General features: G+C 27.0%; 1 protein-coding gene across 1 annotated transcript; it reads left to right on the top strand.

Annotated features, from left to right (window-relative positions):
- The first annotated feature begins 10,097 nt into the window (after positions 1-10,097).
- LOC120270270 (ethylene-responsive transcription factor LEP-like) lies at positions 10,098-10,559 on the top strand. The gene has a single exon (XM_039277288.1). The coding sequence runs from the start codon at positions 10,098-10,100 to the stop codon at positions 10,557-10,559; it is 462 nt and encodes a 153-aa protein (XP_039133222.1).
- Positions 10,560-15,992: the final 5,433 nt, after the last annotated feature.

Below are 15,992 nucleotides of genomic sequence, written 5' to 3'. Positions count from 1 at the left end.
GTTGAGAAAAAAATATATATATGACTCAATAGACAATTCCTCTCTTAAATATGTGAAAAAACCCAGTTTCTTTAGTTATTAAAATAAATTTTGATTTAGTATATATATCACGTATGTAATATTTTAATGTAGATTTTAATGTAAGTTTAATAATATTACATATGTAATAAAAGATATGTTTTGTATTCCTTTGCCGTTTATTTATATAACAACATTACTATATATATTATTAAATATGTTATTATTGTTATATATATATATATGTATGTAATCATGTGAAAAAATTAAATTCCACAAATAAACACAGAAAAATAAAACAAAACAACTATTTAGAAAATATTAAGATAAAAGAATTAATTTTAAAATATTAATTTATCTTTTGATGTTTGTACTTGATTTTCTGGGTTTATATTATGTTATTGTACTTTTTTTATTATATTATATAAATTAAATGTCTTTAATTTTATTTTAGCATTGTTATATGAATACTTACAAGTTAGTCATGTGCTACTATTTTCATCCGTAAATATTATTTGAAAAATATTATTTTATTGAAAAAACATTAAAAAAAACATCTCATGAGAAGTGAGAATATGAGATAGACAAAGATATCCATACAATATTTTCAAATAGAAAAATAGTTGAAAAATTAGCAATTTTGACCATCATGAATTTAGTACGGGAAAAAAATCAAACATATGGGCCATGCATTATATCTAACCCCTCTTCTTTTCAACAATTCCAATAATGCCATTGTCTTCTCCTTCGACAAGAAAAGCTTACATGTGACACCTCCTAATTAGTTTTTTTATTTTTTATTTAATTGAGTGGCTCCCACACCAACTCCCACAATCTTCCTCACAATACATATATATAACTATATATATATATATATATAGTTATATATATATATATATATATGATATTAATACATTTTTTTTAAAATGTTGGTTTAATTGTTTTTTATTATTTTTCATGCATATATAAATATAGGCATGCTTTTGTCTATTTTAATTTTGTTTTCACTTTTTCCAATTCCTTTTTTCATATATATATATAGAGTGATATACGTAATTTTTCCTTATTTTTAATTGGAAAATAATAAAATAAATAAAGATATATTGTACTTTTATTTTAATTTGCTATTGTTTTTCATAAATCTATATTTGATTTTTTGATTTTATTATTTGTATATTATATTATTTGTTATTTCTTTGATTAAATTTATCTGAAAATATTAGTATTTTGGTAATTTTCTCATTTTTTTAAGTGATTTATTTTTGAAAATATTAATTTTTATAATTTGCATAATTAGATAAAGTTAACAATTATTCATAAAAATAAATAAAAATAAAAAATGGTAACATGGGATGACGAGCAACACTGAGACATGTATGTACGTTAGAGCTCACCTTTCAATGTCTCATGCCTTGTGTTTTCTTGAAAACCAATAATGCATCCTTTCTGTTCAAACCTTCATTTTCAAATTTCAACTTGCATAACATTTTGGGGTACAGTATGAATATATATATATATGAATATAATTTATGCATTTTAACTTTGTTTTAAACTTTGTCCATTGAATTTATTTTTCTAAAAAGAAGTTATTTAAAAAAATAATTAATATAATTTAAATATTTTAACTTCTTTTTTAAACTATCTATATTTTTCTTACATAAGTATATTAGATTAATTAATTTTTTTTTAAAAGATGGATAAACCACTTCAATTAAAACTCTAAAATTTATCTCTCACATTTATTTATAAAATCTCATTATAACTATGCCACACCCTCTATCCTATAAGTGAAAAAAAAATTTGGATGTTTTTGATAGGTGTTTGTTTTTAATAGATTTTGAATGGGAGGATCTCCATATATTTTTTTTTCAGGGTATGATATTTAATAAAAAAATTGATATGGATGTCAAACAACTAATTATTTAAGCATGGTATGAAATAGCTATATTCATTCTTGGTATTTGAGCTTCATTTCTTGGTCATTGGCCGTGATATGTTATAACATAATATATGCAATTTATTGCTTCCATCCAATCCAGAAGGAAATTAGATGCAGATCTACACAGTAATCATCGGGATCCAAAAGTGTAGGGCTTGCTAGCTTTTGGCAAGATTGAAGTGCAATTGATTTAATCATCAGGATCTAAAATGATTTCTTTGACTAATTTACATATATCTACACATCTAACATTTGTCACAACTCCCATTCTCCAATTGATCATGATTCAATTTTTTTAATTACAAAAAAACTTACAAAATACTAAATTGATGACTACCAACAATAATTCAACCAAGAAAAACAACAAAATTGCATATATATATATATATATATCCTTAAATATTTTTTGGCATTCAATTTATATTGATTTGAACTCATTTTATAAACAAACTATAATGCAACACCAAATTGTCATATTCAAATATTTATTAAGAATTACATAAAACTTTGCAAATGAGCAAAATTTATTAATAAAAAGTGTTAAAAATATAAAACAAATCTACTCTTCTTTTAAGAAAATCTAACAAAACATGATCACTATCTTTGACAAAATAATGTATATAATGCATTTTAAAAACATAACAATAACTAAAGACAAAAAAGACAAAACAACTATCTTTCTCTCTCTCTCTCTCTATATATATATATATATACATTTGTAACGTAGTAATGGCTATCCCAAACCACCTTGAGAAAGTCGGAGTAATATTCTCAAACAACACTCTGCTAGATATAACACGATATACAATCACATCAATCTTTGTTGAGATATATTTGCCATGTTCTTCAAAGTGTTCACGCAACTATTGTCTTCCAATGCATCAGGCTACCCTTGTCACCAAAAAAGAAAATCTAGAGGATCAACATATGTAAAGTTGATCCACTTAAATCCCTTCTATGTCATATGGAGCTGTTTGGTTGGGTTTGGGTTTTTTTTATTTTTTACCCTTTTATGTTGCTATGTGGAATGGACAATAAAAACTTGAACTTTTGCCCGTATTTAATACATGAATAAATACTTGCAAATTAAATGTGTTTTTCAAAAAAAATTTAATGAAACACTTCTAATAAATAACAATTATCATCAAATAAAATATTAATTATCTTTAGAGTGTTTTTCCCCAAAAACAAACAATGAATATATATAAAGAACAAATTAATTGGAAAAAAAACAAGGAGAAAAAACAACATATTATCAGATATAACAACATATTGATGTAATTATTAATAAAAAGTGTTAAAAACATAAAACAAATCTACTCTCCTTTTAAGAAAATCCACCAAAGAAGAAGATCTAGAGGATCAACATATATAAAGTTGATCCCCTTAAATCCCTTCCATGTCATTTGGAGCTGTTTGATTGGATGGGGAATTTAATATTCTTTTGTTGTATTGAACCTATTTCCCATTAAACCTTCTATTTTTTTTAAAATGATAATAAATAAAATTTATTCATAATCCAAGAACGGAATTAGATGACAAATATAAGGACGTCTACAGTGAACGTCGTATGACATCCCAACAACACCTATATTACTCTACAGAACCCTAATCTAATTCTTTCTCCAATATATATATATATAATTCAATTCAACTATCTATATATAGATAAGATACTAAACAATCTTGCAACAATTAACATTACATATCTATGGACATGCTTGACTTACAATTCATCATCTTACCCTGTCATCAGAGAAGACGATGTAGAGCATCGACGGGGTACTTAGGAGTACGAAAGAGACCATCGGGACGTTATGCGGCAGAAATTAGAAACCCTTCTACTAAAAAAAGACATTGGTTAGGCACATTTGATACACCAGAAGAAGCAGCAGTGGCTTATGACATGTCTTCAATCACCTTTAGAGGTATCGAGAAAGCTCATACTAATTTTTGCTATAAGTTTCTCACTATGCCTTCTCCATCTCCTCCATCACCGCCTCCATCACCTCTTCCTTCGGAAAAGGAGAAGAAATATTGTTCTGAAAATAACTTGGAGATTAATAATGCTCAGGATCATTTGGTTGATAGAGATAACGATGATTGGATCAATATTACCACAATTTTGCAGAGTTTTTGTCAATCGAATGCATTACCATCGTCTGTAATACTGTAATGAGCAAGTTGTTCATCACTGTTAATGATGTATTGCAAGATGAAAGCTTTGCTATGAAAAAGGACAAAATAATGAAAGAAAGTTTTGTTATAAATGAAATAAGTTTTTTTTTTAAATAGAAATATAGTTTGATCATCAAAACCTCTGTGATAGTCATACCTTATTTGAAGCTAAGGTAAGATAAATGAAGGTTATCAAACCTTCTGATATTTGGATGGAAAGTAATATAGGGTAAGTTTTTATGTCAAATTACTAAAATAACCATTTAATAAGTTATTATAATAACAACATAAATACAAATATAAATACTAATATACTAATAGGAATATTAATAATATTAATACTAATATTAGTTAATACTAATAATAATACTAATATACTAATAATAATAATATTAATATTAATAATACTAATAATAATAATTATTATTATTATTAATAATAGTAATATATATATATATATATACATATATACATATATACATATATACATTATATAAAGTTGATCCCCTAAAAGCCTTGGCATGCCATTTGGAACAATATGATTGGGTTTGGCTTCTTTTATTTTTTGGTAAAATTCAATGCTTTTGGATTGTGTTTGGTTTTGTTTTTTTAATAATAATATATATATATATATAAACACATTTCAAAAACAAAAAAAAACGTTTGTTTTATTATTTGTATATTATTCTTTTTATTAAATTTATCTCATAATATTAGTGTTTTGGTAATTTTCCATTTTTCAAGTGATTTATGTTTGAAAAATATATATATAATTTGCATAATTAGATAAAAGTTCCCATAACATAAGTAAACTGGTATCTATAGTAGTATACATAATATTAATCTTTTAGTGATTTTTATTTTTCAAAAATTTGTTTGGTAAAATTCATTGGAAAAAGTCAAAAGAGCCCTCCTTTCTTTAATTCGCTTCATCTATAATTTATCTCTACATTTATTTATAAAAATCTCATTATGACTATGCTCTGACCTACGCTCTATAAGTGATTGGTGTTTTTATAGGTGTTTGTTTTTACTTTTTAATAGGTTTTGAATACGGGTTAATTTGTCATGGTTATTTATTAATTCAACATCGATTGCGAACTATTTACTGAAATCGCATGTATCTATTTTTTTAAATTAGCGGGTTCCACGTCAATTTTTAATATTTAAATTTAATTTCTTTTTAAAAGCAGATCAGATAGTTTTTAATGTAAAGTTTTATTTGAATCATGGTCCCTGAGTTTTTAAATTAAAACATTTACATCAAACACTTATAATTTTTATTATCTTTATATTTTTTCATATTACGCATTATATTTATCTTTTCACTTTTATCAATCATGTCGCTGCACATTAATACCATGCAAACACTAACTACATTTTACATTTTTCTTTTCATAATACGCGTGAAACTCAAATTATGCAGCTGACTGCCAGACTAAACTTATTTACGAGACTGTACCAGCTAGTTTTTGAAAGGACTGAGTTTATACACGCCTCAACCCTAACTAAACTAATGATTTATATCATACTCAGATTCATCAAAGACTCTAATAAGACGTGAGGCCACATGCAATCAATAATTTATTTCCAACAACCCCTTTATTATGATATTAAAATTATTTATTTAAATTATTATGTAGCTACAATTAGTGAAAGTAAAAATAACATAGTGAAGTGATTATATTAATAAAAATTATAAGGGTTTGATGTAAAATATTTTTAAATTAAAAACTACCAGACCCAGTCAGCTTTTATAAAAACTTAACATTAAAAATATAACGGACCCCTCCTGCTTTTTTAAAAATTAAATTTAAATATTAAAAACGACCATGTGACCCGCTAATTTAAAAATAATAGGGATCATAGAAATGCGCATTTTCGTAAATAATTCGTAAATGCGTATTTTTGAAATTAATAAAAAAATAACATTATTTTAATAAATTAGCCTTGAATGGGAGGATCCCCATATATAAAAAAACCAAACCCAATCCAAAAGCATTTTAATATATATATATATATATATATATATATAATTTGGAGCAATATGATTGGTGTTTTTGTAAAAACTATTTGCTTGGGTTTGGTTAAAAAATTATTAAAAATATTTTTAAGATATATATAAATATATATAATTTGGAGCAATATGATTGGTTTTGTTTTTGTAAAACTATTTGCTTGGGTTTGGTTATTATTAAAATATTTTAAGATATATATATACATATATATAGTTTTGTAGAACCATCAATAAACCAGGAGTTCCATGTAAAACCTAAAAATTTTAATGAATATTTATATAAAAAAAAATGTTTGACTATTCCAAGTATGTTTTACTACGGTTTGTATTTCTAGGGTTCATCAATTGTCAGTCCTGGTAACAAGTCATACTCGCTACATACTCGTCACATCCCTGCTCTCTTTCTTTAAAACAAGTATCCATATCTACATATATATATACACACACATAATAAATCCAAAGAAATACTATGTATTTACAGATATATATATACACACACACAACAGTTGAAAAGAGAAAAAGTTGGTTTAGGATGCCATGCCGGTTTTGGAATTGATAAAATGGAATCTCATCAAATTACAATAATCTATTATTTATCTAAATAAATAAGCATTGGTTTCCCAAACACTTTAATGATGCGGGCCCATTCTTATTCTTTCAAAAAACCAAAGCAGTGCTTTTTGTCTGCCATTAACTTATATTTCCCAAGAATGACATTGCCTTTTGTTTGTCACTTTGCTATCAGCATCTTCATTAGGTTCTTTTCATTGCATACTTTCTTTTGAGAATGAGTTCAGGGCTGGCAGACGATTGGGAAACTTAGGAAGAATGCTTGCGAGAAGGTCCTGGTGACAACAAAGAGGTTTCTCCTGGAGTTCTCGAAAAACTATAAGCTTTAGACCTCGAGGGTGAGACGTTGGCAAGTGCCAAGGAAAGCGTGTCGAAGGCCGACTGAGATTGACCAGAGGCCAAGAAGCATAAATGAAATGGTCTCTCACGCCATTACTTCCATTTTTGAGCTTCGCTTTCTCACCTCGCTTCATCAGTTCTTGCTCCACCTTGCATTCACTCTTTGCGTTGTTGGGCAAAAGGATAACGAAGTCTATGAGGGCTCACTGTTCCACATGTTTTTTGTAACTGAGAAAATTAAGTTTTATTTTTATTTGGCAAATATTATTATATATGTCAATATCCGATTTTTACACAATCATTATCTATGTCTATTCGTGAGGTAATTTTTCATGTACTGATTTTTCCGCTTTTGATGCGAGATAGGGTTACTGATGCGTGAACTTGATAATTTGATGTTGTTGATTCAATAGATGTTTTGAATTAACATGTCAAATTTTTTTTGTTTTAAATAACATAATTATTGGTGAATATTTGGTTATTTGTGCTAGAACAAGCCAGCTCATGCAAAATAACATCTCAAATGAAAAGATGGAAGCCTAACCTTATCTCTAAGGGGGTGTTTGTTTGGTAGTATTTAAAACTCCTTGTAGTTGGAATTACAAAATTCCTTGAAGTAAGTTGTTTGGTTAGGTGGATTTAAAAAAACAACTGGAGTTGCAAATCCTCTTTAGTTGGATTTTGGTGGATTTGGATTTTTAATTAAAATTATTTTTTAAAAAACTAGAATTTAGTTAGAATATAAACAAATAAAATTATATAATTAATTAATTTGATAAATGATTTTTTTGGTGGTTATATATATTAATTTAATACACATTATATTAATTATTTTAATAAATAATTAATATATGATATTTTATTATGATAAATTAAGTATATATTAATGATATTAATTACTCATAATATTAACTACACTATATATTTTATAAAATATAATTATAGTGTAATTAATATTAAAAATATAGTATATAATTGATATATTATAATATATTAATTATTTTAATAAATAATTAATATATTATATTTTATTATAATAAATTAAGTATATATTAATTATATTAATTACTCATAATATTTGAAATTTAAATTCATATTTACATAAAATAAACTATATATTTTATAATTTATATTAATTATTACATCAAACCAGTTTTCCAAATTTCAAATTTACAAATCCCTCCAACCAAACACAAAATTCTGTGATTCACCATTATAAATACATCAAACCAAACACTGGATTTGACTCTCCTGAATTTTTAAATACAAGGATTTGTAAATGCAAATCCACTGGATTTTCAACTACATCCAACCAAGCGCCCCATAAATTGTATTGATTGTAATTAAATATTTTTTCAAGCATTCATATAATTGCATGTTTTGGTTTATATATTATCAGTATCTCTTGTGCTTTGATGAACAAATCTACCATTCAAGGTTCAGGTTCTTCTTTTAGTTGGTCTTTGTATTATTTGAGATTCTTCCTTTTACTAATATTTAGTTTTATTTGGAAGCATGAATTTATAGTTAAGCTCATAAACTAACACTCACAATTCTTATGCAGCTAAAGAAAGTTAGCAAGAGTTAAAAAACTACAGTTTCGATCAACAAAATCAAATAAAAATCTAACAAATCGGTACATATCATTGAATGGTCATTTAATATTGTACTTACATTATTATAATATAATATAAGGATGATATACTTTCTTATGGTATATTTTGTGCTCTATGATAGTATATTTAGAATATATGTATAGCAAACATATTTATAATTATATAAGATAGACAGATAGTAACAAACAAGATAAAAGGTAGTTACAATTTCTTTTCCCAATATTATATATATATATATATATATTTGTTATTCATTGTCCCTTTTTAAAGATTATATATATAGATATTGTTTATCAAAAAAACCTCAAAAAAACAAGATAACAATGGGTGTAATGGTTTGGTTTATGTTTAATAATAAAGGTAATATAGATATTGTTTTTTTGTTTTTCCTCTTAATATATATATTACCGTATATAATAATAAATATATAATAGCTTTTTAGGGCAGGATTAGAGTCCAATTTATTTAATCATCGGGATCTAAAATAATTGACTAATTTACATACATCTACACATCTAACGTTTGTCACAACTGCCATTCTTCAATTGATCTCAATTCACATATATTTTTTACAAAAAATCTTACAAAATACTAAATTGATGACTACCAACAATAATTCAACACAACACAATTGCATATATATATATATATATATATATATATATATATATATATATATATATGTGCGTGTGTGTAAAACCTTACAAAATACTAAATTGATGACTTCCAACAATAATTCAAACAAAAAAAACAACACAATTGCATATATATATTTTACATTCAATTTATATTGATTTGAAGTCATTTTATAAACAAACTATAATGCAACACCAATTTGTCATATTCAAATATTTATTAAAAATTACATAAAAACTTGCAAATTAGTAAAATTATTTTTGGTAGATCAATCAGCATGCTTCCCAACAGTAAAGAAGTAGACAAGAAAATAACAACATATTGATTTATTTATTAATAAAAAGTGTTAAAAATATAAAACAAATCTACTCTTCTTTTAAAAAAATCCACCAAAGAAGAAGATCTAGAGGATCAACATATATAAAGTTGATCCCCTTAATTCCCTACCATGTCATTTAGAGCTGTTTGATTGGATGAGGAATTTAATATTCTTTTGTTGTATTGAACCTATTTCCCATTAAACCTTCTATTTTTTTTTTTTAAAATGATAATAAATAAAATTAATTCATAATCCAAGAATGGCCTTAGATGACAAATATAAGGACGTCTATAGTGAACGTCGTATGACATCCCAACAACACTTATACTACTTTTACGGAACCCTAATTCAATTCTTTTCTCCAATATATATATATATATATATATATATATATATAATTCAATTCAACTATCTATATAGAGATAGGATACTAAACAATCTTGCAACAATTAACATTGCACATCTATGGACATGCTTGACTTACAATGCATCATCTTACCCCGTCATCAGAGAAGACGATGTAGAGCATTGACGGGGTACTTAGGAGTACGAAAGAGACCATCAGGACGTTATGCGGCGGAGATTAGAAACCCTTCTACTAAAAAAAGACATTGGTTAGGCACATTTGATACACCAGAAGAAGCAGCAGTGGCTTATGACATGTCTTCAATCACCTTTAGAGGTATCGAGAAAGCTCAGACTAATTTTTGCTATAAGTTTCTCACTATGTCTTCTCCATCTCCTCCATCACCGCCACCATCACCTCTTTCTTCGGAAAAGGAGAAGAAATATTGTTCTGAAGATAACTTGGAGATTAATGATGATCATGATCATTTGGTTGATAGAGATGACGATTGGATCAATATTACCACCATTTTGCAGAGTTTTTGTCAATCAAATGCATTACCTTCGTCTTTAATACTGTAATGAGCAAGTTATTCATCATTTCTAATGATGTATTGCAAGATGAAAGCTTTGCTATAAAGAAGAACAAAATAATTAAAGAGAGTTTTGTTATAAATGAAATGAGTTTTTTTTTTATTAGAAATATAGTTTGATCATCAAAACCTCTGTGATAGTCATCAATATATATATATATATATATATATATATATATATATATATATATGTACCATACTCTCAAATGGTTTATTAAATAGCATATTCTTTTCATATATACTCAATTAATATATATGTAGTGAAAAGTAATTAATACGTTAAGTTGACAATTAATGGTTGCATACTATAATGATCTGTTATATCAAATGAATTTCTACCATGATAATAAATATAAATCAACCAATATAATAATAGAGTACTCCCTAGCCTCTTTAATTGACATTTGGACTTTCAAGATTGGTTAAACTAACAAAAAACTCAAAGCCCTCATTCTCATTTAGGTTTTATTTTCTTTTTAATTATATATATATATATATATATATATATATATATATTATATTATTAAAAACATATATAAAGTTGATCGAGTAGAGTAAAAGTAAGGGAAAATAGAGTTTTTAAGTCATACCTTATTTGCTAAGAAGGTAAATGAAGGTTATCAAACCATCCGATATTTGAATTGAAAGTAATATGAGTGTAAGATTTTTATGTCAAATTACTAAAAATAACCACTTCATTGAGTTATTATAATAACAACATAAATACAAATATAAATACTAATATACTAATAGGAATATTCATAATATTAATACTAATATTAGTTAATACTAATAATAATACTAATATACAAATAATAATAATAATATTATTATTAATAATAATAATAATATGAATAATAATATACTAATACTATTACTAATAAGGAATATTACTAATACTACTAGGAATATTAATATACTAATATGAATACAAATTATAATAAAGTAATAATAATAATATGAATACTAATATACTAATACTATTAAAAATATCAAATGAATTTCTACCATGATGATAAATATAAATCAACCAATATAATAATACAATACTCCTTAGCCTCTCTAACTGACATTTGGATTTTCAAGATTGGTTAAACTAACATTACTCATAGCTCTTACACTCTATTTAAACCTTTTCCAAATAAGATTTTGGACATATATATATATATATATATATATATATATATATAGATTTTAGATACGTACGTATACATACTGATAAATTTTATCACCCTAAAGCCTTTTGAACTCCATTTGATGCATGGATTTTTGAATATTTGAAAAATTTTATTAGTGATAGATTGCATTGAAATGGATTGATGAGTCTTGAAGGGATGGGAACCCAACTTTGTTTTTGGTCTAACCTTTACTATTATTATGTTAAAATCGATTGATGAAATTTGAGCCTAACTCCTGCACATTTGGAGCATGTTGATTGTTGTTTTTGTTCAATTGTTTTTTAGAATTATTTTTAGAATGAAACTCCATGCAAAAACAAGATGAATTTAGTCATACGACCATCGTATAATGACAAACATTATGAAAGATAATTTATTTATCTCCATCACATTATGTGAAAAATCATCATAACTATTTTATCGTAAAAGATGAAAAATTAGAAGAATCCATCATCCATGAAAATTTGAAAAGATCTGCTGAAAAACATGTTAGCCTGAAGTCAAAACTTATTTTCTCAATATTAAAGAAATTAATCGAACAAATAAATGGACCAAAAGTCAATGAAATTTTAAACAGTGCTCCAAAATTCCTACTACAGTAGAAACTATCCACAAAAGTTAAGTCAGAAACATATTAAACTCATATTTCCATCTACAAACATGACTAAGCAAACTCTCTAGCTTTGAATCCATCTCTTCACTCCGAACTACCATTCATGTACAAAGGATATACGATCTTTCGACACCACACAAACGGCTCCTCAAGCACTCCCATTCCTCTTTCCTGCTAGCGATCTTATATTCTATACTCCATAATGACATCTCTAAATAACTTTTTAGCCCAGCACATCACAATTATTTATCTATTATACTGATTAGCGATGGTTTTGTTTTCATGGTTTCTGAGCCACGATCAGCTCCTTCCTTCCAATAGCAACCATGCTGAGCATCATGCCAAGGACGTGTTTCCGATTTTGTACAGTAATCCCCCTACATACCACAGAAGTAGTTGACACTTGGGTGTCGTGATTTGTTAGGATATTGACGCCCTGAATCCATTTTCAACTCTATACATGTACCAACATCCGAAAATAATGTCATATATATTGTCAATATTATTAGTACTAGTAACCCATCTAAGGTCATAAAAAAAGAAACGATAAGTTTTTGTACCAATCTACACCAAACAAGTTTCCAATTGGTTTTTCTCGGGCACAATTTTGAAGAACACGATACTCCTTCATATCAAGATACTATAATTATCAACCCGCATTAATCGCCCACCTCTTCCGACTTTTAGATGCTATACCAAATTTTATAACCGAAAAGATATATGTATATATATACTCAATTAAAGAAGCAACTATAGCTTTAATGCTAAGTGAGGAATTAAGAAAATTACCACTTCACGAAAATTTGAGATCATGAAGAGATCTAGGAAGATGTTAGCTAAATATATGCACCCATTTCTTCAATCAATTTTGAGGGATGATGTCAATAAAGACTTGCAACATTTCTCTCCCATACTAACAAAATGAAAAAATTATCAGGTTGTATCAAAGAAAGAAATTGAAGACAAACAAAATGAAAGAAAGCAATGAATAAAATACATATTGTATAAAAAAATATGTACTCTAGATAAGGGAAAAAACATCCTAATAAACTAGAGAATAATGATCATACAAATGCAAACTCAAACAAAAGTCGTAGATGGAAGTGTATATATATATATATATATAGAAAACAAAAAGAAAATAATATTACACAAATGTATGTATATATATATACATAGAGAGAGAGAGATTGTGTGTGTGTGTGTTTTTTTTTTTTTTATCTTCCTTGTCGCATGGTTTGCCGTATACAACTTTTTATATTGTTTGTTTGTATGTCATTAGAGATATCAAGGATTTTGTTGTCAATTCTTTGTCTAAGGAGGTAAGATTTGATTTTAATTTTCACAATTTTTTATCGATTCATATATTTTTCTTTGAACTTATTTGACAAAGACTTCTTTTACAGCTGGTTAGATAATTATAATATTTGTTATAGGATTTATGGTTCATGAGGGCAGAATCAGAGGTTATTTTCCTTGTCTCAATTTAATATTGATGGTCATTACCTTCGGGAACATGATTTTTTTTCTCGTAATTTGTTTACACCTTTCGATAAAGATATTGGGCGGATTGCCTTCAACGAGTTGTCCAAAAAGGTAAGATTTGCTAAAAGATGGATAGCGATGTCATGATCGGGTTAACCAATCATTTAAGCATGGTGAAAGGAAATAGCTAGATTCATTTTTGGTATTTGAGCTCGACTCTTAGTCTTCACCATTATATGTTATAACAATATATGTTGTTCACCGCTCCCATCCAATCAAGAAGACAATCCGCGGATGTACATAAATCATCGAGATAAAAAATTTAGGGTTTGCTAGCTTATGGCGGTGATTGGAATGGAATATTTTTTTCATCATGATCCAAAAATCTAGGATTTGCTATTTTCGCCTGGATTGGTACTAAAAAATCTTCTTCTTTTAAGAATATCTACTCTCTTTGGATTTTATCATAATTTTAATATTTTTAAATTATATTTAGTAGAAAAATTGTACCTAATTGAAATCAAATCTATTTGAGCTTGACTTTAGTCTGGATCATTATACGTTATAACACAATATATGTTGTTCATCGGCTCCCCATCCAATCAAGAAGACAATCCGTGCGGATGTACACATAAATCATTGGGATCAAAAAATTTTAGGGTTTGGTAGTTATGGCAGATTGTAATGGAATATGTTTTTTTTCATCATGATCCAAAAATTCAGGGATTTGCTAGTTTCTTTTATCGGATTGGTACTATGCATCTTCTTCTTTTAAGAATATCTACTTTCTTTTGATTTTATCATATAATTTTACTATCAGGAATTACATTTGTAGAAAAAATTGTACCTAATTGAAATCAAATCTATTTTTTCTAAAAAAATCCAAAAAAATATGAACAATATGGATGAACTGTAAAGAAGAACAACGCTTAGGGAAACCATCTCTCCATATATAGAAATAGAGTACTCTTCCAACACAATCATCAATATCCCAGATCAAACATGGTAAGATCTAACAAAAAATACATATCATCAAATTCTAATTTTTCTACAATCTCCAAGATCCCTTTGCTCATCCTTCCTTATGATTATTATTATTATTCAATTATCAACTACTTGTGATGATAGTTAAAAAACACTTCATACTTGCATCTTGAATGTATCTCGTCTTATTATAATTTAATGCACCGTAGTTGTTAGGAGCAAAACAAAAGAAAGAGAATGAGTACATCCACTAAGACACCTCAGGTAGCTTTGTCAGTGTAGCGCAGCTCAGGAAAATAAAGAGTTGATTTCAAGATGCTCGCTTATGATCTTGGCAAAGAACCGGGTTTTCGACTTCTTACTTTTTACCCACCTTTTAATTGTGCCGCACTCTTCCGTTCCATCGTTCTTCTCTATTATTAAGTTCTTTATAATCATATAGCCCACTTCATTTGTGTATGCTCAATTACATATGAAATAATGTTGCAAATCCCTCGCAGTGATGAAAGACATTAATTTAGTATACTTGGAGGAGGCGAATATCGACTCACGTGCTTGGATATTGCAAACTCGGCTCTTTGATGGTGGGAAAACAAGTTTCTCGGGCAGGGTTTATTTATTCAAATGGTATTTATTTGAAAATGAAGTTATTAACATCTCCATATGTTTAGTATTATTCCCAAAGCTCTAATGGATAAAGAGGTATGAGGATTACTGAATTTTTAGGATACAAGCTTTCCTAAGAAAACCACAAATACTCAAATGGCTATTCGCTGGTAATATATTGTTTTGTAAATTTGTCTGATCATCGGCATCACTAGGAGAAGTAAAACCAGTGGCCTAATATGCACCAAAGAAAAGCGCAGTAAATGACTCGCACCTCGATGCTTCTTTATTACGCTATGCCCTGTTATTACACAACCTACATTTCATATTTATTATATATTCACTAACATTGTTTTATTTTGATATCATTCTATTATTATTCATTATACCAAAAAAAAAATCCTCTCACAAGTCATAAATTTTTTCTCTTGAAATAAAAACTAATTAATCCTTTAATTGAAATTATTATGCAGGAGGTTATGGTACTCTTTGAAGAACTTTTTGAAGTGATTACGCAAGCAATAATTAGGGCATACATAACAAGCCGGTAATTCAA

The sequence above is a fragment of the Dioscorea cayenensis genome, chromosome 10, assembly GCF_009730915.1.
Source record: "Dioscorea cayenensis subsp. rotundata cultivar TDr96_F1 chromosome 10, TDr96_F1_v2_PseudoChromosome.rev07_lg8_w22 25.fasta, whole genome shotgun sequence".
NCBI lineage: Eukaryota > Viridiplantae > Streptophyta > Magnoliopsida > Dioscoreales > Dioscoreaceae > Dioscorea > Dioscorea cayenensis.
This window is presented reverse-complemented; position numbering and strand designations above follow the sequence as displayed.